Source organism: Capricornis sumatraensis, chromosome 13 (genome assembly GCF_032405125.1).
Source record: "Capricornis sumatraensis isolate serow.1 chromosome 13, serow.2, whole genome shotgun sequence".
In the NCBI taxonomy this organism is placed as follows: domain Eukaryota; kingdom Metazoa; phylum Chordata; class Mammalia; order Artiodactyla; family Bovidae; genus Capricornis; species Capricornis sumatraensis.
Genome location: NC_091081.1, coordinates 3,348,789 through 3,371,377, shown reverse-complemented (window position 1 = coordinate 3,371,377; position 22,589 = coordinate 3,348,789). Strand labels below are relative to the sequence as shown.

Here is a 22,589-nt window from a genome sequence, read left to right as displayed (position 1 = left end):
GCCCCCTTCCTTGCTGGGGCATCAAGAAAGGCTTTCACGAGGAAAAGGACAACCAAGCCCAGACGTGAACAACAAAGACAAAGGGGAGAAGAGAGTTTATCAAACAGGAAGCAGCAGATGCAGAGGCCCCGAGACCGGAGGGAATACAGGGCATTTAAGGGACTGAAACGAAGGCCAGAGCGACTGGAGAGCAGAGAGAGGAAACAGGGGCAAACGGGCCCACAGGCCAGACCACAGGGGCTTCACAAGCTGCGAGAATTCTGCTCTTCACCCCAACCAGAGTCAGAAGTCAAGCAATGAAAAAAACAAAAAAATTAAAAAATTAAAAATTAAAAAAAAAAGAAGTCAAGCAATGAAGAGCCATGCTCAGGTGTGAGTTGTAAGGCAGTAATTCTGGACGTATGTGGAGAACAGACCAAGCAGATGTAAGGAGGATAGTTAAGGAACTTCAGCAAAGAGCCAGGTGACAGCTTGAATTAGGGAGTCCTAAGGCTCACTGTTTGCTAGGAGAGAAGATCTTAAATGTTCCCACCACAAGCAAGCAGTGGTAATTATGTGGCCCAACAGGACTGAGCCAATGCTATGGTGGTAACCATTTGGCAATACCTAAGTGTATCAAATCAACACATGCACAACTCGAACTTATACGGTGCTGCATGTCAAATTATATCGCAGCAAATCTGAAGGAGGAAAAGACACACTCCTTAGGTCACATGGAAGGGGGCTTCAGGAGCCTTAGACTGAGAACACATGCCTAGGCCGTCCAGTGTGGCAGCTGCTGGACACATGCTCTGTAGCTGCACTAGCCACATGTCACTTGGTGGTGGTGGTGGTTAGTCGCCCAGTCATGTCTGACTCATGGACTGCAGCACGCCAGGCCTCTCTGTCCCTCAACCTCTCCCAAAGTTTGCCCAAGTTCATGTCCATTGCATCGGTGACGCCATCCAGCCATCTCATACTCTGACACCCTCATCTCCTTCTGCCCTCAATCTTTCCCAGCATCAGGGACTTTTCCAGTGAGTCAGCAGTTTGCATCAGACGACCAAAATACTGGAGTGTCAGCTTCAGCATCAATCCTTCCAGTGAGTACCCAGGGTTGATTTCTCTTAAGATTGATCCCCTTGCTGTACAAGAGACTCTCAGGAGTCTTCTCCAGCACCACAATTCAAAGGCATCAGTTCCTCGGTGTTCTGACTTCTTTACAGTGTCAGCTTCAGCATCAATCCTTCCAGTGAGTACCCAGGGTTGATTTCTCTTAAGATTGATCCCCTTGCTGTACAAGAGACTCTCAGGAGTCTTCTCCAGCACCACAGTTCAAAGGCATCAGTTCCTCGGTGTTCTGACTTCTTTACGGTCCAGCTCTCACAACCGTACGTGACCAATGGGAAGACCATATAGCCTTGACTATACAGACCTTCGGAGAAGGCAACGGTAACCCACTCCAGTACTCTTGCCTGGAAAATCCCATGGATGGAGGAGCCTGGTAGGCTGCAGTCCATGGGGTCGCGAAGTCGGACACGACTGAGCGACTTCACTTTCACTTTTCACTTTCAGGTATTGGAGAAGGAAATGGCAACCCACTCCAGTGTTCTTGCCTGGAGAATCCCAGGGATGGGGGAGCCTGGTGGGCTGCCGTCTATGGGGTCGCACAGAGTCGGACACGACTGAAGCGACTTAGCAGCAGCAGCAGCATACAGACCTTAGTTGGCAGAATAACATCTCTGCTTTTCAATACACTGTCTAGGTTTGTCGCGTGTGACTATTTAATCTTTTTTAATTAAGCACAATTAAAAATTCAGTATCTAACTCATATTAGTTACATTTCAAGGGCTCAACAGCCACAAGTATCTAGTGGCTGCCATACTGCACAACACGGGTACAGATTATTTTCACCTCCACAGAAAGTCATATCAAACAGAAGTGAGAAGAACAGCCCCAACAAGGGATACCCAGGTGGAAGAAGACGACCCTGCAGAGCAGGCAAGAATGGCCAAGCATTCAGGAGAAGCAGGGACACATGCTGTTTTAGAAGCCAAGGAAAGGCGATGTTACAGGGACAGAGCGGAGCCTGACGCTGCTGCAGTCCACTGAGATAAGGTCTGCAAAGAAACACCTAATTCAGGATCACCAGAGATCCTACCCAGAATCACCCTGGTGGAAGCTGATTTCTCCTGGGCTCAAGAGTGAGTAGAAGGCAGGAAACTGAGAAAGCGAGAAGAGAATATTCTTGGAGAGAAAAGCAAAACCTGGAGAACAGTAAGTAAGGCCAGCGATGGGGAGGGAGCGGGAAGGAAATGTTGGTGAGAGGGAAAGAAGATGAGGTTCAGAGGGAGAGGCCGTCTCAGAGCTTCAGTACAGATCGTCAGTACTCAAGGTTCCTGAGAAGGCAGGGAGGGATGAATCCAAAACAATACAGTCTCAATAAGGAAGAGAGGCACTTTCTACTTTCCATCAGGAGGGAAGGTATGCAGGTAAAGATATTTGGCAGCACACAGGTAAGCACACAGGCGGCACACAGGCATTCAGCTTTTGAGTAAAAAAGAGGTGAGGCTGCCTGTTGGCAAAGGTTCAGGGCAGGGTGAGTCAGACTGGTCTCTGGGGAGAAACAAAACCTGCTGGCCAGGGAAATTCGGTGGGTGGGTATGAGAGCCCTTTGAAGGTTAGTGATCATGAGTTTACAACAGCACCAATCTGCCTTGCCCACCTTCTCCATGCAGATGAGGAGAAAACCATTCATCGACAGGGGTAGACACAGCTGAAAGCTGAAGAATTGATGCTTTTGAACTGTGGCGTTGGAGAGTCCCTTGGACTGAAAGGAGATCCAACCAGTCCATCCTAAAGGAAATCAGTCCTGGATATTCACTGGAAGGACTGATGCTGAAGCTGAAACTCCAATACTTGGGCCACCTGATGTGAAGAACTGACTCATTTGGAAAGACCCTGATGCTGGGAAAAATTGAAGGCAGGAGGAGAAGGGAACAACAGAGGATGAGATGGCTGGATGGCATCACCAACTCAATGGACATGAGTTTGAGTGAACCCCGGGAGTTGGTGATGGACAGGGAGGCCTGGCGTGCTGCAGTCCATGGGATCGCAAAGAGTCGGACACGACTGAGCAACTGAAGTGAACTGAACTGAAGCTTATATAATTGGGGGAGGGCTCTTTAAGAAATAACTATAAAATTATAAATTACAAAGAATATAATATCAGGTACAGGGTTTTGAAAGGAGACCATATAAATAAGGCACTCGAAACGAAAGCGACCTCAGCTTTCTAATAAATCTGCCGCCAAGAGGAGCAATAAATGGAGTCAGGTTGGCAAGAGGGTTTCAGGAAGTGTCCCAAGCCTGAATTTATAGGAGGGAAAGGCCGTGCCCTGCGAGAGGCAGAGGTGGTATGAGAAGGACGGAGGATGGGCACAGGATAAAGAAAACAGTCCCGGGCCCCTGACCTGCATGACTGGGTCAGGTTTCGGTGTCCTTGCTTCTCACTCTATTACTTGTAAAAAAAATAATACTGAAAACAGCACAATGCCCTTGGCTCCCATGGAACTTTTCTGCACTTGGTTAAACTGTCACTCTCTACCCCTCACCTGGCCATGTCTGTCCTTTCTCAAGGGCACTGTGGTGTTTGTTTTTAATAAGCAGTAGAGTGAGAAGCAAGGACAAAACCTGACCCAGTCACATGGGGAACGAACTGCTGTGGGACTGAGAAGGCCGTGGAAAGAAAGCCACAGAAAGCAACCACAGAGGAGGTCTGGGTTCACAGCTAAAGAGTTTTTTTGGTTTTCTGAATTATTTTTAATTTATTTTTTAATTGGAGGAAAATTGCTTCACAATGTTCTGTTGGTTTCTGCCATACAATAATGCAAATCAGCCATAATTGTACATATATCCCCTTCAGACATGAAACAACAGACTGGTTCAAAATTGGGAAAGGAGTACGTCAAGGCTGTATATTGTCAGCCTGCTTGTTTAACTTACACACAGAGTACATCATTCAAAATGCCAGGCTGGATGAGGTTCAAGCTGGAAGCAAGATTGCCAGGAGATATATCAATAACCTCAGATATGCAGATGACAGCACCCTAATGGCAGAAAGTGTAAAAGAACTAAAGAGCCTCTTGATGAAAATCAAAGAGGAGAGTGAAAAAGCTGGCTTAAAGCTCAACATTCAGAAAATGAAGATCATGGCATCTGGTCCCATCACTTCATGGCAAAAAAATGGGGAAAAAATGGAAACAGTGACAAAGTTTATTTTCTTGGACTGCAAAATCACTGCAGATGGTGACTGCAGCCATGAAATTAAAAGACGCTTGTTCCTTGGAAGAAAACCTATGACAAAACTAGACAGCATATTAAAAAGCAGAAATCAGTTTGCTGACAAAGGTCCGTATAGTCAAAGCTATGGTTTTTCCAGTAGTCATGTACAGATGTGAGAACTGGACCATAAAGAAGGTTGAGCACTTAAGAATTGATGCTTTCAAATTGTGGTGCTGGAGAAAACTCCTGAGAGTCCCTTGGACAGCAAGGTGATCAAACCAGTTCATTCTAAAGGAAATCAACTGTGAATATTCATTGGAAGGACTGATTCCGTAGTTCTAATACTTTGGCCACCTGACGTGAAGAGCCGACTCATTAGAAAAGACCCTGATGCTGGGAAAGACTGAAGGCAGGAAGAGAAGAGGGCAACAGAGGATGAGATGGCTGGATGGCATCACCGACTCAATGGACATAAGTTTGAGCAAACTTCTGGGAGATAGGTAAGAACAGGGAAGCCTGGTGTGCTACAGTCCATGGGGTAACAAAAAGTCGGACATGACTGAGCAAGTGAACAACAACCCCTCCCTCTCCCTCTTGAGCCTCCCACCCCTCTAGGTCATCACAGAGCGCCAGGCTGGGGTCCCTGTGTTAAACAGTAGCTTCGCACCAGCTGTCTATTTTATACATGGTGGTGTATATATGTGAATGCTACTTTTTCCATTCATCTCAATTTTTCCTTTCCCTGCTGTGTCCACAAGCTTGTTCTCTGTATCTGCGTCTCCATTCCTTCCCTGCAAAGAGGTTCATTAATACTATTTTTCTAGATTCCGTATATATGAGTTAACATATGATATTTGTTTTTCTCTTTCTGACTTACTCCACTCTGTATAACAGGTTCTAGGTTCACCCAGCTCACTAGAACTGAGTCAAATGCATTCTTTTTTAATGGCTGAATTATATTCCATTGTGTACATGCACCCCATCTTCATCCACTCATCTGTCGATGGACATCTAGGTTGTTTCCATGTCCTGGCCATTGTAAAGAGTGCTGCTATGAACACTGCGGGGAGCGGGGTGGCCGAGGGTGGAATTCTCAGGTGGCACAGTGGTAAAGAACTCATTTGCTAATGCAAGAGACATGTGTTCAATCTCCAGGTCAGGAAGATTCCCTGGAGTAGAAAATGGCAACCCACTCCAGTATTCCTGCCAGGAAAATTCCAGGGACAGAGGAGGCTGGTGGGCTGCCATCCATGGGGTTGCAAAGAGTCTGACATAACTGAGTGCACACACACACCTACTATGAACACTGGGGTACAAACATTTTTTCAATTATGGTTTTCTTGGGGTATATTCCCAGTAGTGGGATTGCTGGGCCATATGACAGTTTTATTCCTAGTTTTTAAAAGAATCTTCATACTGTTCTCCACAGTTGAAAAGCTTTTATAAATTATACTTCAATCAGGTAAAAGATTATTGTGAAATGATACTATACACCAATATTGTTCAAATAATTTGTCCACCTTTCTCTTCTTATAAATAAAAGAATATAAAAGTCTTATTGTGCTTAAAAATAATCAAGATAGCTGTGAATTATCTGAATGCACTGGATATATTAAAGTGTATTTGAACTAAATAAGACTCTTGATACACTCCAACATAGATTATAAAACAGAGAAATACCTGAACATTGAAGTTGAGACAGAATTTGAGCTCCTTCAAAGTCATGGCTTGTCATCTTTAAATTAGGCTTGATACAGCGAATAAAGCTTGCTCCCTAGAAGAATAAAGGTACTTTAAAACATAATACATGCAGCATTCTTCTTTTTCTAAGAATTCCAGCAACTTTCAGAGCATATTATCATTAAGTTATGAGCCTCTCTTAAAATAATCACTAAGGAACTTAAAACAAACTAGCATACTTTTACAATGTAAAGCATTTATACAGTAATAATGTTAGAAAAATACTGTTTTATATTGAGTGCCAAAAATTGTGTTATTGTAAAAAGAAGTCTTTCATAATAAAATGTTTCAATATATTTAAACAATATATTTCATAGGATGGCATACATGTGATTATACTCCACATTTAAATGTATTTATGTGCTATGTTGCTGTGATAAGAAAACTGCCCTATGACAAGATGAGCAAATAAAATTATGCCTCTTAAAATTTAGGGCAAAGTATTAATAAAACAAAAATCACTTTTCTCATCGTTCTGTTTTAGAAACATACAATAGGTCCCTGAGCTGCACTACTGTACGTCTCAAAGTTTTGTTAAATGGAATGTATTTTAAAATGCTTAAAGGCGTTCATTTAGAGTCAGTCACCAGAGTATGCTGAATGAGGCAGGGGAACACTGCCACGCACACAGCGAGGCTGTTGGGGACTGAAGCTAATACACTGAGCATCAAGTAGCGGCTTCTCTTCCAAGTAGTCACACCCTGCAAAGCTGAACAGTTATATCAGCAATGATGCTCACTGCAAATGCTTTTAGATACTTTTTAGAAAAGCCTTTAAAAAAAATCACAACTATAACATAGTCATTTTACAGTAGCATCTTATTTGGGTGATAAAAATAAAATCCTCATCAGGTTTAGTTTTCAAAGAAGTTTCGTCCTTAAGAGATAAATGTTTGCAAACAATGAAGATATTTAAGAGAATTTCTTAATGGTTTCAAAAGCAAGTCTAACAATAAATTAAGCAATAATAGCACAGAGAATAAATATTTGGCTTTTCAAAATGACTACTTGAAAATGAAGAGTATTTAGTTAAGTTCTGTGGATTTGTTTAAAAAATAATCTTCTCCTAAAGTCATGCTTCATTAACATAAGCCACATATCAAATTTCTTTCTATGGTGAATTTTCTTTAAACAAACAGAGGGAATTAAAATGTCCAGTTTTTTAAAAAGTCTCTGGGGAACTACTGCCTCTATTCTATGGCATAAAAATACTACGTCCGCTTTTTCCATATCAACACTGTCACGTCACGCTGTCGTGCAACACTGAATGTTACCACCAGAGAAATGAAATGAAAATGAATCACATGCACTGTCTTTAATCCTAAAAACTACATCTTCCTTCTCTATAATAACTAATTATTTTCACTCTCCTGAAGCTACAGGATAATCTTAATAACACTCAGAGAATTCTTTGTTTATAAAACAATTTGACTGCACATATACATTTGACTTGTCTTCAGAACAAACCTAACCAAAATGATAACCATTTTAAAAACTGATTTTCTTTCAATGAGGAAATTTTTTTAATAAATTTTTAATTATTCCAGGTTTACTGTGCTTATTTTAATAATTACTAATAATAGTTTAAGAAGACCATTTAAAAACCCTGTTTTTTTTTAAGTATACTCACTGTACTTCGAAGTTTATCCAGAAGCAAATTTAACTGTGTCTGTAGAAGAAATCATTTCATTATTTCAGAAAGCAAAAGTACACAACACCATAAGTAAAAATTAGCTCTTCAACACACAATAATGCTCATTTACAACATCTCTTTAACAGACAGTAACATGCAAAAATGTATGGCTAATACATAACACCAAGGACAATAACTTAAATATACAGAACTTGTGTAATTAAAAGACTGAAAATTAGCAATACTAGAAAACATACATGCAGGCTTGGAGGTGGGGTGAATGAGGAAAAAGGACACAAGCAATGAAAGAAGAAAATGCAGGTGTGACACATTCAAAAAGAAATCGACGGACCAGTATGTGAATAAGTGGCAAGCTGGGTGTAGCTTGTGTCACACTCCATTACGAATGAGGGTATGTTTAAAATATCCACTCATGCTATATATTGGAACGGTTTTATGTACCACCTATCATAAATGAAACCAACCTGCCTACCTGTTGAAAGCCTCTTTACTGTTTTAAAAAATCTCTCATTTCAATTATTTTTACAGGCTAGGACAATTTTCTCAAAGTAAAATTCACAATGGACACTATAAATAGTTACTGTGCTTCCCTTTTTAAAATATTAAGTGATTATAATTTACTCTGGCTCAGTACATTAAAATCATGTATTTGCTTTACTTCTCTGCAAAGTAAATTGTGTAAAACTGTTATACTGATTTTATACTGGGATGCTTTTTGTACTACTTAACAAAAGATAAATTAACGTATCTACTTATAGCTATATTTAGTAACAATAATAGGTATACTTTACTGAATGCTTTCTGAGTCAGACACTGCTCAAAGCTTTTCACAGGTACTATCTAGTTTAATCTGCACAACTCTAATTAGGGATATATTAGTCTCATTTTAGGAGAAGGCAATGGCAACCCACTCCAGTACTCTTGCCTGGAAAATCCCATGGACGGAGGAGCCTGGTAGGCTGCAGTCCACGGGGTCACACAGAGTCGGACACGACTGAGGCAACCTAGCGGCAGTAGCAGCAGCAGTAGTCTCATTTTACAGGTGAAAGCATTGAGGCCCAGAGAGAGAACTTATTTGCCAAAATCATGGAGCTTGTAAAGGCAAGACCAAGATTCTAACAAAGGCCTAACACCAAGGTTCATTCTCTTAAGCACGATACTCCAGCACGCTTCAGACATTAGAGGCTTAAGTTATAAAAACAGAATGAATTTAGATTAAAATAATACACCCACTTATCTGGCTGCCACAGTTTTGACAACCTTAACCAGTCTGGACCAGCACACAAATGAAAAGCAAGTGTTACGAGCCGCTAATTTGGAAAGAAAATGACTGTCACAAAGCCTATGGTTCCTAATCCATAGCACAGTACTCTCCTCAAAATGGAGATAAAGTGAGAATGAAGAATAGAAGCAGCAAAAATGAACTACAGTATCTGAGAGAAGAGGGAAGAATGTCCATTACCAAAGACTAGTGGTCAAAGACAACAAGGCATAGCAGCCTTACGCAATTCATGCTTTATTTGTATTTTATTTTAAAACATACAATCGTTCCTGTGTATGATAAAAGAATAAGATTTTCATAAAAAAAAAACTTTTTCTAAAACACTTATAGTAAAAGAGTTCTGTTTCAATAACCTGAAAACGTCACATTTCATTGGAAAGCCTCTGGTTCTCAGTGATGCTCAGTAATGTAAATGCTAGCCTGTTTTATTTTATTGCCATACATAACTTGAATTTAATAAACTATTCTACTATACTTAAAAATAAGAATTACTATTATTTCATTGCAAAGCATCACAATAGAACATTTTGAAATTTTATTAGTAATAATGTTACAGCTTTTAATTACAGTTTTCAAGTAGTCTGACGTGCAAAACGCATCATATTGCATTTAAGCAATTTTAAGCACTTAAAGTCTTAACATGAAATACCTTAGCCCAAAGAATTTTAAGAATGTTTTTTATTTTATTTATATAAACTGTCTAAAATTTCAAGTGTGTTCTTGCCAGCAATACTAATATATCATGTAGGAAAATACTTAATAAATGATCTCTATTTCATACAGGCTAATGTACTATTTTAAACCAATCTGTCAGCACATGTTTATGTAACAATTTCAGAATATCTAAATAAGAGAAAGAATACTCAAGAGAAGAAACTCATAATTAATTAACAAGAGTTTAAGACTTTTTATTCAGTTACCTGAAAAATATGTGACAAGCTTTCTCTTGTATCTATGCTTCAGCTTTTGTTTTATAACCATGATTTTATCAAGTTAGTTATTTAGAGCCCATTTCAGCCCACAGTGGATTTCAGGAAGCTTATATTATCAGTAGCCTAGTATTCTGAGTCTTAATTAAATACTGTTCCTAATTAAATCATGTTTTAATATTTGAAGTACACAAAATGAAAGGCATATGCAGGTTTCTTATAAATGGAACAAGACTGTGGAAATGTATAAGAGAGAAATTTATTCTATTTCTTTTATCTATTCATTTTCATTTATTCATTAAAAGTAATACAAAGTTTTTAAATTATTTTTTTAATATGCAAAATACTCAACCATTAGAACCAAACAGGAGTGTTCCATTTCTTAGATGCATCATGTGACAATTCCCTGTCAAACCTCAAGGAATAAATTTCTGATCCAAAATCAGTGAAACAAATGAAGCGTTCTTCAGTGTTAAACAATATGAAGGGTTTGCCACACCAAGTATTTATTTTTTATGGAAGTTATTAAAAGCTTTAATCAAATTTTAGTGTAATATGCACACCCAAAATGCACTATGAGAAAGAACACGTTAAAAATGAACTACAAACTGCACCATTAACTGAGCCGGGCTTTAACACAGCAGCCGCTCTATTAAGTAGGAGTCCACGAAGGCGATCATTTACCTGAAGCCCCTGGCAGTGCCTGCTTTTCCTCTCTCAACTCAACTAGGCCTCTCTAGCCATCTCGAGCTGGACTACTCCAGCTACAAGAAAACTGCTGAATGAGGAAGGAAACAGAAAACACGTGGGAAAGAGAAGGTTTGAAGGTCAACCAGACAGTAAGCAGAAGCAAGAACATTAGGAGAAGCGATCAGACATGTTAAGCACCAAGGAAGAACACGTTCATCAAATTACAAGATTTCTGTATGTTCTGTTACTATGGCAACTTTATGTTCTTTTGTATACAAACATCAACAATTCAGTCTGCTCCTTGAATCTTACTCACGGGGTTTCTCAGAGTGAACTACATTATCCCCCCGACAGTGTAAAACTCAATTTTTTAATGCAGTAAGAGAAAAAAAAAATCGAGCAATACGTTTGCCACAAATACCTTAAACTTGTTTCCCACACTGATGAAGCTAAGTTTTCCTGCTTTTTGTTTAGTGTCTTTGTTGTTATTTGTGGATGACTCAAATAACTCCCGGACAAATTTATCCCTGGATTCACATATTAAGGACTCAAGAGACATATGTAAAGCGTCATTATTTTTTTCCACAAACTGAGTCTGAAAAACAAAGCAGACAGGAACGATTCAGTCCATCTTGTGGTAATATTCCTTAACACGGTGCTGTCCAACAGAACCCCCTGAGGTAACAGAAACGCCCTGCGTCTGCACTGTCCAATACAGCCACCACCAGCCACAGGGACACTGGGCACGTGAGATGTGGCAGGGTCCTGAGGAACTGACTTTTAAATTTTGCTTAACTTTAAAAAGCCAGATGTGGCTAGACATGACCGTATTGTACAGCGCAGCTTCAACATCGAATGGTTTTCTCCCTGTAAATGCTCTACTCACTGTTTCATAGCACACTGCCCCGGCAAAATGCCTGATGATGAAGCCTTCATCATCTCGGACGTTCCTGTGAACTGCCAGCTTAGACTTTCTAGGAATCTGAAAATCAATACATATATCAGTCATTAAATTATCAAAAATATACAACATTAATAACTCCCTTTAGAAAACATCTGGGTGTGAAATACTTAAAATCAAAAAGGGAGTTTTCATACTTTATACAATCATATTGCTCCTTAAGTAAGCTTTAATGTACCAATAAAATCTAGCAAATATTTTTGGTCATCATCTCCTAGGAAGAAAAAAAAAAGGAATAAGACCCAAAACAAAACAAAACCGCACTATTTAGAAGCACATGCAAAACACAGCAGGCATTTTATAAAGTTAACTGTTTGTGTCTAAAGCAGTAGCTGCTGAATTGCCATCTGGAGCAGTTTTAAACCACCAAACCATTTACATGAGGTGATTCCTAGGTGTGACCAAGGTTGAGAAGCACTGTTCTATAGGAACACCTGAAATCAGCACAGGGACTCACCTACTGATTTTAGCCATACCTCCTAACACTCTTACACAATGAGCCCGAATCTATCTGAAGAAAACAGAATCACTCTCTGGTTGTACTATCACTATAATATCTCCTGCTGGTATCATTTCTAAAAGTTTCCAAAATAAAATATCACCTCTGACCCACAAAATAGCCTAAGGTTAAGAAAGACGATCTCATTTAAAAATGAAAAAGCTAAGACCCCATAACCTCACCAGGCTTCTCCTGGGCGAGAGAGCTGGCAGACCACACAGCCTCCCCTCTGCGTGGCAGCACACAGCACGAGTCAGAGGGGGGCCCTGGGATCAAGACGCCAGCCTGATGCCCAAATCCAACCCTTTCTCTCCATTCTAGGAAAGGAGGTCACCTGCCTGCTCCATGCCCGTCCCCTCATCTCTAGCATGGGGAAGCAAGCAGGAGCAACAGCAAAGGATTACTGTGAGCAATGTGCGGTGCTGCGCTTAAGTCACTCAGTCGTGTCCGACTCTTCGTGACCCTACGGGACTGTAGCCCACCAGGCTCCTCTGTCCATAGGGATTCTCCAGGCAAGAACACTGGAGTGGGTTGCCGTGCCCTCCTCCAGGGGATCTTCCCCACCCAGGGACTGAACCCAGGTCTCCCACACTGCAGGCAGATTCTTTACCATCTGAGCCACCAGGGAAGCCCATTATGAGGATTAAAGTAATTCAAGCAAATGCTTAGAATGCATCCGGCACATGGCAAGCAATTCGATCAACGATTATCATTATTTACATTTTCAAAGAAATACAACAAAAGCAGTGAACCGTGCAAATTAGGATTTACTGCTGTGCTCTTGTTCTGTTTTGAGGAAAGTGACCAAAGCCCATTCCTGATGCTTTTGTTGGCTGTCCTTGGAGCGCTATGTCTCTGAAACCTTGGTCACAATTTGTTGACCAGCAGTCAGTTCTCTTGGCAAAAGCGACTGTGCATCCCGACTGGTTCTCAGAGAGAGCAGTGAATAAACAGGACTAGATACACGTCTTCAGTCTTAGCAGAAGTTTTCCTGGGGACACATGCTGTTTTATTTCTATCTCAACTGAAGTGAAGAGAGGCAGCCTTCACATCCCAAGATTTATTTAAGGAAAAGAAGAACTGCAAGTTGATGGAGTAGGTGGCTGTGGGATGCAGTCTCCAGAGAAGGTTAGCATAATTACATCAGCTTTTTCAGTAAATGCCTTCAACCCGCTTGTGTTACTGATTTAGTTAATGATGTATGGAAACAAGAATATCTGCCTTCATTCACTTGAACTCCTGGACCCATCAAAGCAATGACTGTTATACTATGTCCCGGTCTCAAAACTGTCACAGTACAGGAGGCGACTGCAACTCTGGACAGCTTTTCTTTTCTCTTCCATCTTCCTTCCTTCCTGTCTTCATTCTAAGATGAGGCAGCACCTACCTACATGGGTGAAATTAACAACCATTCTGGGCACAAGGATGGAGTTGTATTTGGATTAGTCAGGGGATGTAGGTTGAGTGTAAAGATAAACACAGAGCTACCTAAACAAAGAAAACACCTCAAGAGAAGCACGCTCCAGCCTTATGGAGAATGGCCCTACCAGTCACCACCACTAGCGGGGATTCAAGCACAGCTCTATGACACACCAGCAGTCTAGGGAACCAGGTCTTCTGACCCTTTCTGGAAGAGTACTTCTCATTTATTTCTCTCTGAGTCTCTTTTTGTCTCTCTCTGTCTATTTCACCCTTCAGCTAGTTCTTCTGTTGCTTCAGCTTCTATGACCCTCTCTGAGTACAACTGCCATTCAAAACTCCTAAGGAAAGAGCATCGAAATGAAATCACTCATCATTAAATGAGCTGCTTCTACCAGTCAGACTCTTAGCCACAAGCTTTGCTGGTTTTACGAATGCGCAGGCAGGTGGCTGCATGTGACTCTAGGTCCTAACCCCTGGGAAGTGACCCAGTTAACATGATACGGAACAGAGCGACTGAAGGCCACTTCACCCAGAAGGGAGAACATAAAAACAGTACGTAAATGTACAAAAAAAGGACATAAATCTTTTTGTACATCATATATAGGAGAAATGTATTTTATATCCAGCTAAAAGGGCCTTGATTGGATAGATCAGCAGCAGCAAAAATATACAGATATAAAATAATGGTCATCTATAGAAGACACTGTGCTGGATTAATTATAGAAGATGCATATAGTTGTTAAACACCTTACATAACTTAGGAGTCTAATTATCTAATATCTAACATCTAGCACATCTTTCTGAAAGTTTCTCTTCCAGCCAGAGCCTCAGTTTTGAAATGACAAACTCACAGAGAGTCGGAAATGGTCTTTGTGCTTCTGGTGAACTGCAGATGTGAAGTGCTGATCACTTGGCTGGGGAAGGCGATTTTCTTCATCCAAAATATCCAATATTCCCACTAATTTTGCTTCAATTAAATCTATTTCAAAAAATTCAAATATGACAGGGTAAAAATACAACACTTTAAACACTGATCACAAATTTTGAGGGCTGGTCAGAAACAAAGTAATATGATTCCACAAATACTGTTTTCTCTCAAAAGCTACAGAGAGTAAATGAATTTTATTTTACATCTGGCAATTTATTAGAAAGTAACATCATATACTCAACACAGTTTAGAGAACAACGCCACAAAGAAAACGACTAACGTAATAACCGTCCTGGCTGTAAGCTAGGACAGAGGCCAGAGAGCCAGCAACCTTCCTCTCCCAGATGACGTGTATATTCAAAACGAAGTAAAACTACAGAAGCTTTTGTAAGCTTAGGTTTTTAAAACTACTTACAGATATGGATTCAAAAGCTTTCCAGCAAAACTTCAGCAACAACACATATTTATGCTCTTTATATTCATATGTTTTGAATTTACTGCCTGTCCAAAATAACTATAAAATGGAGGCTGCTTAAATGCAGTAGATAGAACTGTTAAATGGGACAGACTCTAAAAGACAGGAATTAAGAACAAGATGGCAGAGGAATAGGTGGACATGGAGTACATCTCTCTTCACGGATACCTCAGGAACACACCCTCAGACACAGAAATGCAGGCAGAACACCAGCTGAGAGTGGACGAGAGTAACTGACCAGCAGAAAAGAATCTACAGAACCACACAAAACTCGGTAGGAAGAGGGAACTAGGGGGAAAACAGGAGTGTTAGTACGACTGGACCTGCCCTTGGCAGGTGGGGGAACAAGCAGGGGTCCGATCCCCACAGCAGGGCAATTGTCTGAGTCAGAGGAGAAACATTTAAGGCTGAGAGTGAAACAGGTGATCTGTGGCAGCCTAAATGGAATGAGAATCAGGCAGTCCTTGCTGCAGCCATACATACCCTGGACAGGGAACCAGGTCCCCTGGAAGGTGCAGCAGCTGGGAGCTGGAGTTTAGGGATTGTGGAACAATCCCAGGGCAAGAGCTGCTGTGGACTGTGGAGAGACAGATCGAGGGGACGTGAGGGAGGAGACTGTGGTGGGAAATGCCTTTGGAGGAAAGCCAGGCAGCCATGGAAGCAAGGCGATGAGTCACACATAGGGGATGGAGCCTCTCTCTCCACACGCCAGCATCAGCAGCTGAACAACAGACAGGCTGGCCCATCAAACGCCTGAGGCACCAGAGTAGGACCCCAGCCAGGGAGCCCCTTTAAGTGCCTGACACAAGGATATACTGAGTAGGATCCCAGTCGGGGGAGCCCCTCTATGTGCTTGACACCCCAAACAACAGAGAAGGACCCCAGGCAAGGGAGCCCTCTAAGTGCATGAATGGGCGGAGCTACAGAGAAAGACTGGCCAAAGAGGCCTTCTGATCGCCAGCTACAGGAGGCTCGAGAAAACTCTGAGAGGGCCATAACTCCTGCCAGGGAGGCAGTCCATGTCCCTGCACACTTGGTGCCACCAGGGTCCCCACAAGCCAAGCAGCTGCACCACCTTCACACTCACCTTTCACTGGGGCAGAGCTGCCACAGGCAAAAAAGTCTTGCATCTATGCACACACGGTCACTTCAGTCGTGTCTGGACTCTTTGCGACCCTGTAGACTGTGGGCTGCCAGGCTTCTCTGTCACGGAGGGGGTGCTCTCCAAGCAAGAATACTGGAGCATATTGGCCAATACTGGTTGCCATACTCTTCTAGAGCACAATATTTTCTGCTGCCCTAGCCACCAACTCCCCTGAGTACCTGGTGCTGCCAGAATCCCTGAGACCCAAGCAGCTGCACCACCTCGACAACTGGCCCTCACGGGGCAAACCCAAGTCCTCCAGGGCAGCCTCAGGAGCAAACCCCAGTGGACAACCCACATGCAGAGATGGAAATAAAACCACAATTGAAACCCAGGTGCAGTGTGGCTAAGGAAGAAGACCCAAAACCTTCCCACCAGCTGTAAAAGCTGCAGATTAAATCCATACAATCATCTAGGCAGACTCTGTGTCTGTGGAATATCTAAAAGGCCACTGAGAGTTCCCACAGAAGAAAACACACTAGTCCTGACAGCTGTGGACACTGGAGGCAAGAATGCACAGGAGCAGGACCAGGTTAGAATCTGAGCTGCCCCCACAGCAGGTCCAGAGACCAGCACAGTGTTGGAGGGCGTCCTAGAGAGGTGAGGTGGGCTGTGACTCCCAGCGAGGGAGAGGACTCCGACAGCAGTGACCCAAGAAAAACATTTATTATTCTTGTGTTTGACTTATTCTGTAGATTCTTTTGGATTTTTCCCCCCTTTCCCCCACTTTGTTGCAGCTGTCGATTTTATTGGCACTATGAAATCTAATTAAGCTTTTGAGCTTTTCTTTTTTTCCTTAGTTACATTTTTCATTATTGTTATAAACCTCTACCTCTACGCTGGGCTTTTTCAGTTTTGTGGAGTTTTCCTTTTTTTATTTTCTAATTTTTTAATATTACTTTTTAATTTTTAAACCTACTATTATTTTTCCTACATTTATCCCTTTGTTTGCTTTTCCTACTGTTCTCTTCCCCTTGCAATTAATCCTTAATGTATATAAATCGTCTTTATTTACCTTTATTTAACTTTGTATATCTATTCTTTCTTTCCTTACGTCTCAACATATTTGTTAATGTTATTTTCATTGTTTTATCCCCACTTGGCACCTTGCTTTAGTTCTGTTTTGCAGTTTGTGCTTCAGTTAGTTTTGTTCTGGTAGATATAATTTTTGGTTTCCTTTGTGTACCAGGTCAATCTATTATACTTTATTTTTGTTGGAATGTTTTGATTTTGATTATGGGTGGGTATGTATATGTGTTTATTCAGTCACACTTTTTATTGTGGTTATAAACCTCTGCCGCTACACTGGATTTCTGCAGTTCTATGGAGCTTTCCTTTTTTATCCTTTATCTTTCTTCACTTTTTTTCTTTCCTCTTTTTTATAATTTTTAATTTTTTAAAACCTATTATATATTTTCTACATTTATTCCTTTGTTTGCCTTTCCTACTGTTCTTTTCCCCTTGCAGTTAATGTTTAATGTATGTAAATCTTCATCTACCACTATTTAACTTTGCGTATCTATTCTTTCTTTCTTTTCTTTCCTTCCTTTCCTCTCAACATATTTGTTAGTTTTGTTTTTATTGCTTTATTCCCACTTGAAACCTTGCATCGGTTTTGTTTCCCAGTTTCTGCTTTAGTTAGTTCTGTTCTTAACTGGTAAATATAGTTTTTGATTTCCTTTATTCACCAGGTCAATCTACTGCACTTTATTTTTCCTGGACTGTTTTGACTTTGCTCATGGGTGTATACGTATATGTGTATGTTCCATTTTTTTTAATTATTTGCCTGATTTTGTACCTGCCATTTATCTGGGGTTCATCTTTGGTTTCTCATTTTTGGATATTTGTTTCAATCTCACTTAATGTCATAACAAACCACTTGTGGAATCTTCATTCCTGACCAGAGATCAAGCCCTGAGCCTTTGGAGTGGGAGCACTGACTCCAAGACCCTAGACTACTAGAGAACCAACCCTGCTGTTGCTGCTCCTAAGTCACTTTAGTCGTGTCCGACTCTGTGCGACCCCACAGATGGCAGCCTCCAGGCTCCCCCATCCCTGAGATTCTCCAGGCAAGAACAGCGGAGTGGGTTGCCATTTCCTTCTCCAATGCGTGAAAGTGAAGTCACTCAGTTGTGTCCCACTCCTAGCAACCCCATGGACTGCAGCCTGCCAGGCTCCTCCGTCCATGGGAGTATCAAATAGTGAGAACTCACAAAAAGGAAACCACTTGAATACAAGGCCCAGCATCACCCAACCACAAGTAGTACTCTGTGCAGGATGCCTCATCTGAACAACAAACAAAACAAAAATACAAACCCAATCATCAGCAGACAGGATCACCATATCACTCAGCTTGTCCATCAGAGAAAAAAGTAAGAAACAAACAAACAAACAGAACCTCAGCACAAATCTCACCCTATAGGAAGCTTACACAAACCCCTGGACCAAACTCAGGAGGACAGAAACCGAAAGGAAGAAAGAATTCAACCTTGAAGCCTGGAAAAAGAAGACCTCTAATACAATAAGTTAAAAAAAAATAATGACTAATAAGACCAGAAACTATAAAACTCCTAGAGGAGAACATAGGCAAAACACTCTCCGACATAAACCACAGCAGGATCCTCTATGATCCACCTCCCAGAATTCTGGAAATAAAAGCAAAAATAAACAAATGGGATCTAATTAAAATTAAAAGCTTCTGCACAACAAAGGAAAATATAAGCAAGGTGAAAAGACAGCCTTCGGAATGGGAGAAAATAATAGCAAATGAAGCAACTGACAAACAACTAATCTCAAAAATATACAAGCAACTTATGCAGCTCAAGTCCAGAAAAATAAATGACACAATCAAAAAATGGGCCAAAGAACTAAATAGACATTTCTCCAAAGAAGACATACAGATGGCTAACAAACACATGAAAAGATGCTCAACATCACTCATTATTAGAGAAATGCAAATCAAGACCACAATGAGGTACCACTTCACACCAGTCAGAATGGCTGTGATCCAAAATTCTGCAAGCAATAAATGCTGGAGAGGGTGTGGAGAAAAGGGAACCCTCTTACACTGTTGGTGGGAATGCAAACTAGTACAGCCACTATGGAGAACCGTGTGCAGATTCCTTTAAAAATTGCAAATAGAACTGCCTTATGACCCAGCAATCCCACTGCTGGGCATACACACCGAGGAAACCAGAATAGAAAGACACACATGTACCCCAATGTTCATCGCAGCACTGTTTATAACAGCCAGGACATGGAAGCAACCTAGATGTCCATCAGCAGATGAATGGATAAGAAAGCTGTGGTACATATACACAATGGAGTATTACTCAGCCGTTAAAAAGAATACATTTGAATCAGTTCTGATGAGATGGATGAAACTGGAGCCGATTATACAGAGTGAAGTAAGCCAGAAAGAAAAACACCAATACAGTATACTGACACATATATATGGAATTTAGAAAGATGATAATGATGACCCTGTATGCGAGACAGCAAAAGAGACACAGATGTGTAGAGCAGACTTTTGGACTCTGAGGGAGAGTGAGAGGGTGGGATGATTTGGGAGAATGGCATTGAAACATGTATACTATCATGTAAGAAACGAATCGCCAGTCTATGTTCGATGCAGGATACAGGATGCTTGGGGCTGGTGCACGGGGATGATCGAGAGAGATGATATGGGGGGGGAGGTGGGAGGGGGGTTCATGTTTGGGAACGCATGTACACCCGTGGTGGATAAATGTCACTGTACGGCAAAACCAATACAGTATTGTAAAGTAAAATAAAGTAAAAATAAAAATTAAAAAAAAAATAATGAAAAGGCAGAGAAATACTACACACATGAAGGGACAAACTAGAAATGCAGCAGTCCAAATAAATGAGGAGGAAATAGGCAAACTACCCAAAAAAGAATTCAGAATAATGATAGTAAAGATGATCAAAAACCTTGAAAACAAAATGGAGAAAATGCAGGAATCAATTAACAAACATCTAGAAAAATTAAAGAATAAACATACAGAAACAAACAAAACATTTACTGAAATTAAAAATACTCTAGGAAGAATCAATGGCAGAATATCTGAAGCAGAAGGAAACAGTGAGCTAGAAGAAAAAATGGTGGAAATAACTTTTGAAGAGCAGATTAAAGTAAAAAGAATGAAAAGAACTGAGGATAGTCTCAGAAACCTCAGCGACAATATCAAAAGCACCAACATTTGAATTAAACATTCAAAGAAGAAGAGGAAAAAAAAGGGTATGAGAAAATTTTTAAGAGATTATAGTTGAAAATTTCCCCAACATGGAAAAACAAATAGTCGATCAACTCCAAAAGGCACAGAGTCCCATATAGGATAAACCCAAGGAGAAACATGCCAAGACACATACTAATAACACTAACAAAGACTAAACACGAACAAAGAATATTAAAAGCAGCAAGGGAGAAGCAACAAGTGACATACAAGGAACACTCCATACGCTTAACAGCTGATCTTTCAGCAGAAACTCTGCAGGCCAGAAGGGAATGGCAGGATATATTTAAAGTTCTGAAAGGGAAAATCTACCACCAAGATTTCTGTACCTGGCAAGGATTTCATTCAAAACTGCTGGAGAATTCAAAAGCTTTTTCAGACAAGCAAAAGTTAAAAGAATTCAGTACCAACAAACCAGCTTTACAACAAATGTTAAAGGGATTTATATAGTCAAGAAATAGAAGAGAAGAAAAAGATTTACAAAGTCAACCCCAAACAATTAAGAGAATGGCAATAGGAACGTATATATCAGTAATTACTTAAAATATAAACGGATTAAATGCTCCAACCAAAAGACGTAGACTCACTGAATAGATACAAAAACAAGACCCATATACATGCTGTCTACAGGAAACCCACTTCAGACCTCAAGACACATATACATTAAAAGTGAGAGGATGGAAAAATATATTCCACCCAAATGGGAAGCAAAAGAAAGCTGGAGTAGCAATCTTCATATCAGATAAAACAGATTTTAAAATAAAGAAGATGACAAGCGCGGACAGCTGCGACGGCACACAAGAGCAGCGGAGAGGAGCTACACCACGTCCGAGGTCAGAGGCGGAGCCCAGGAGGAGCTACCCCATGTCCAAGGTAAGGAGCAGTGGCTGCACTTTGCTGGAGCAGCCATGAAGAGATACCCCTCACGCAAGGTAAGAGAAAACCAAGTAAGAGGCAGGCACTGAGAGAGGGCATCAGAGGGCAGACAGACTGAAACCACAATCACAGAAAACTAGCCAATCTGATCACACGGACCACAGCCTTGTCTAACTCAATGAAACTAAGCCATGCCCTGTGGGGCCACCCAAGACGGACGGGTCATGGTGGAGAGGTCTAACAGAATGTGGTCCACTGGAGAAGGCAATGGAAACCACTTCAGTATTCTTGCCTTGAGAACCCTGTGAACAGTATGAAAAGGCAAAATGATAGGATACTGAAAGAGGAACTCCCCAGGTCAGTAGGTGCCCGATATGCTACTGGAGATCAGTGGAGAAATAACTCAAGAAAGAATGAAGAGACAGAGACAAAGCAAAAACACCACCCAGTTGTGGATGGGACTGGTGATAGAAGCAAGGTCCGATGCTATAAAAAACAATACTGCATACGAACCTGGAATGTTTGCTCCATGAATCAAGGCAAATTGGAGGTGGTTAAACAGGAAATGACAAGAGTGAACATCGACTTTCTAGGAATCAGCAAACTCAAATGGACTGGAACAGGTGAATTTAACTCAGACGACCATTATATCTATTACTGGGAGCAGGAATCCCTTAGAAGAAAGAAATGCAGTAGCCATCACAGTCAACAAAAGACTCCGAAATGCAGTACTTGGATACAATCTCAAGAACGACAGAGTGATCTCTGTTTGTTTCCAAAGCAAACCATTCAATATCACAGTAATCCAAGTCTATGCCTTGACCAGTAATGCTGAAGAAGCTGAAGCTGAATAGTTCTATGAAGACCTACAAGACCTTCTAGAACTAACATCCAAAAAACTAACATCATTATTTCAATGCAAAAGAAGGAAGTCAAGAAACACCTAGAGTAACAGGCAAATTGGCCTTGAAGTACAGAATAAAGCAGGGCAAAGGCTAATAAGAGTTTTGCTAAGAGAACGCACTGGTCATAGCAAACACCCTCTTCCAACAACACAAGAGAAGACTCTACACATGGACATCACCATATGGTTAACACCAAAATCAGACTGATTATATTTATAATATAAAATTGATTATATTGTATTTCTTTGCAGCCAAAGATGGAGAAGGTCTATACAGTCAGCAAAAACAAGACTGGGAGCTGACTGTGGCTCAGATCATGAACTCCTTATTGCCAAATTCAGACTTAAATTGAAGAAAGTGGAGAAAACCACCAGACCATTCAGGTGTGACCTAAATCAAATCCCTTATGGCTATACAGTGGAAGTGAGAAATTTATTTAAGGGACTAGATCTTATAGACAAGAGTGCCTGATGAACTATGGATGGAGGTTCATGACACTGTACAGAAGACAGGGATCAAGACCATCCCCAAGAAAAAAGAAATGCAAAAAAGCAAAATAACTGTCTGAG

At 40.9% G+C, this 22,589-nt stretch overlaps 1 protein-coding gene across 6 annotated transcripts in view; it reads right to left on the bottom strand.

The window, feature by feature from the left end:
* The window catches only part of MYO6 (myosin VI), a 100,145-nt gene that overhangs the window by 30,645 nt on the left and 46,911 nt on the right, over positions 1–22,589 (bottom strand). For all 6 annotated transcript variants that reach the window (XM_068985496.1, XM_068985495.1, XM_068985498.1 and 3 more), the window contains exons 15-19: positions 14,291–14,418; positions 11,444–11,539; positions 10,979–11,152; positions 7,633–7,671; positions 5,944–6,037 (exon numbers count right to left, since the gene is read on the bottom strand). In XM_068985496.1, the coding sequence (XP_068841597.1) occupies positions 5,944–6,037; positions 7,633–7,671; positions 10,979–11,152; positions 11,444–11,539; positions 14,291–14,418 (531 nt within the window). The remainder of the gene's footprint in view (positions 1–5,943; positions 6,038–7,632; positions 7,672–10,978; positions 11,153–11,443; positions 11,540–14,290; positions 14,419–22,589) is intronic.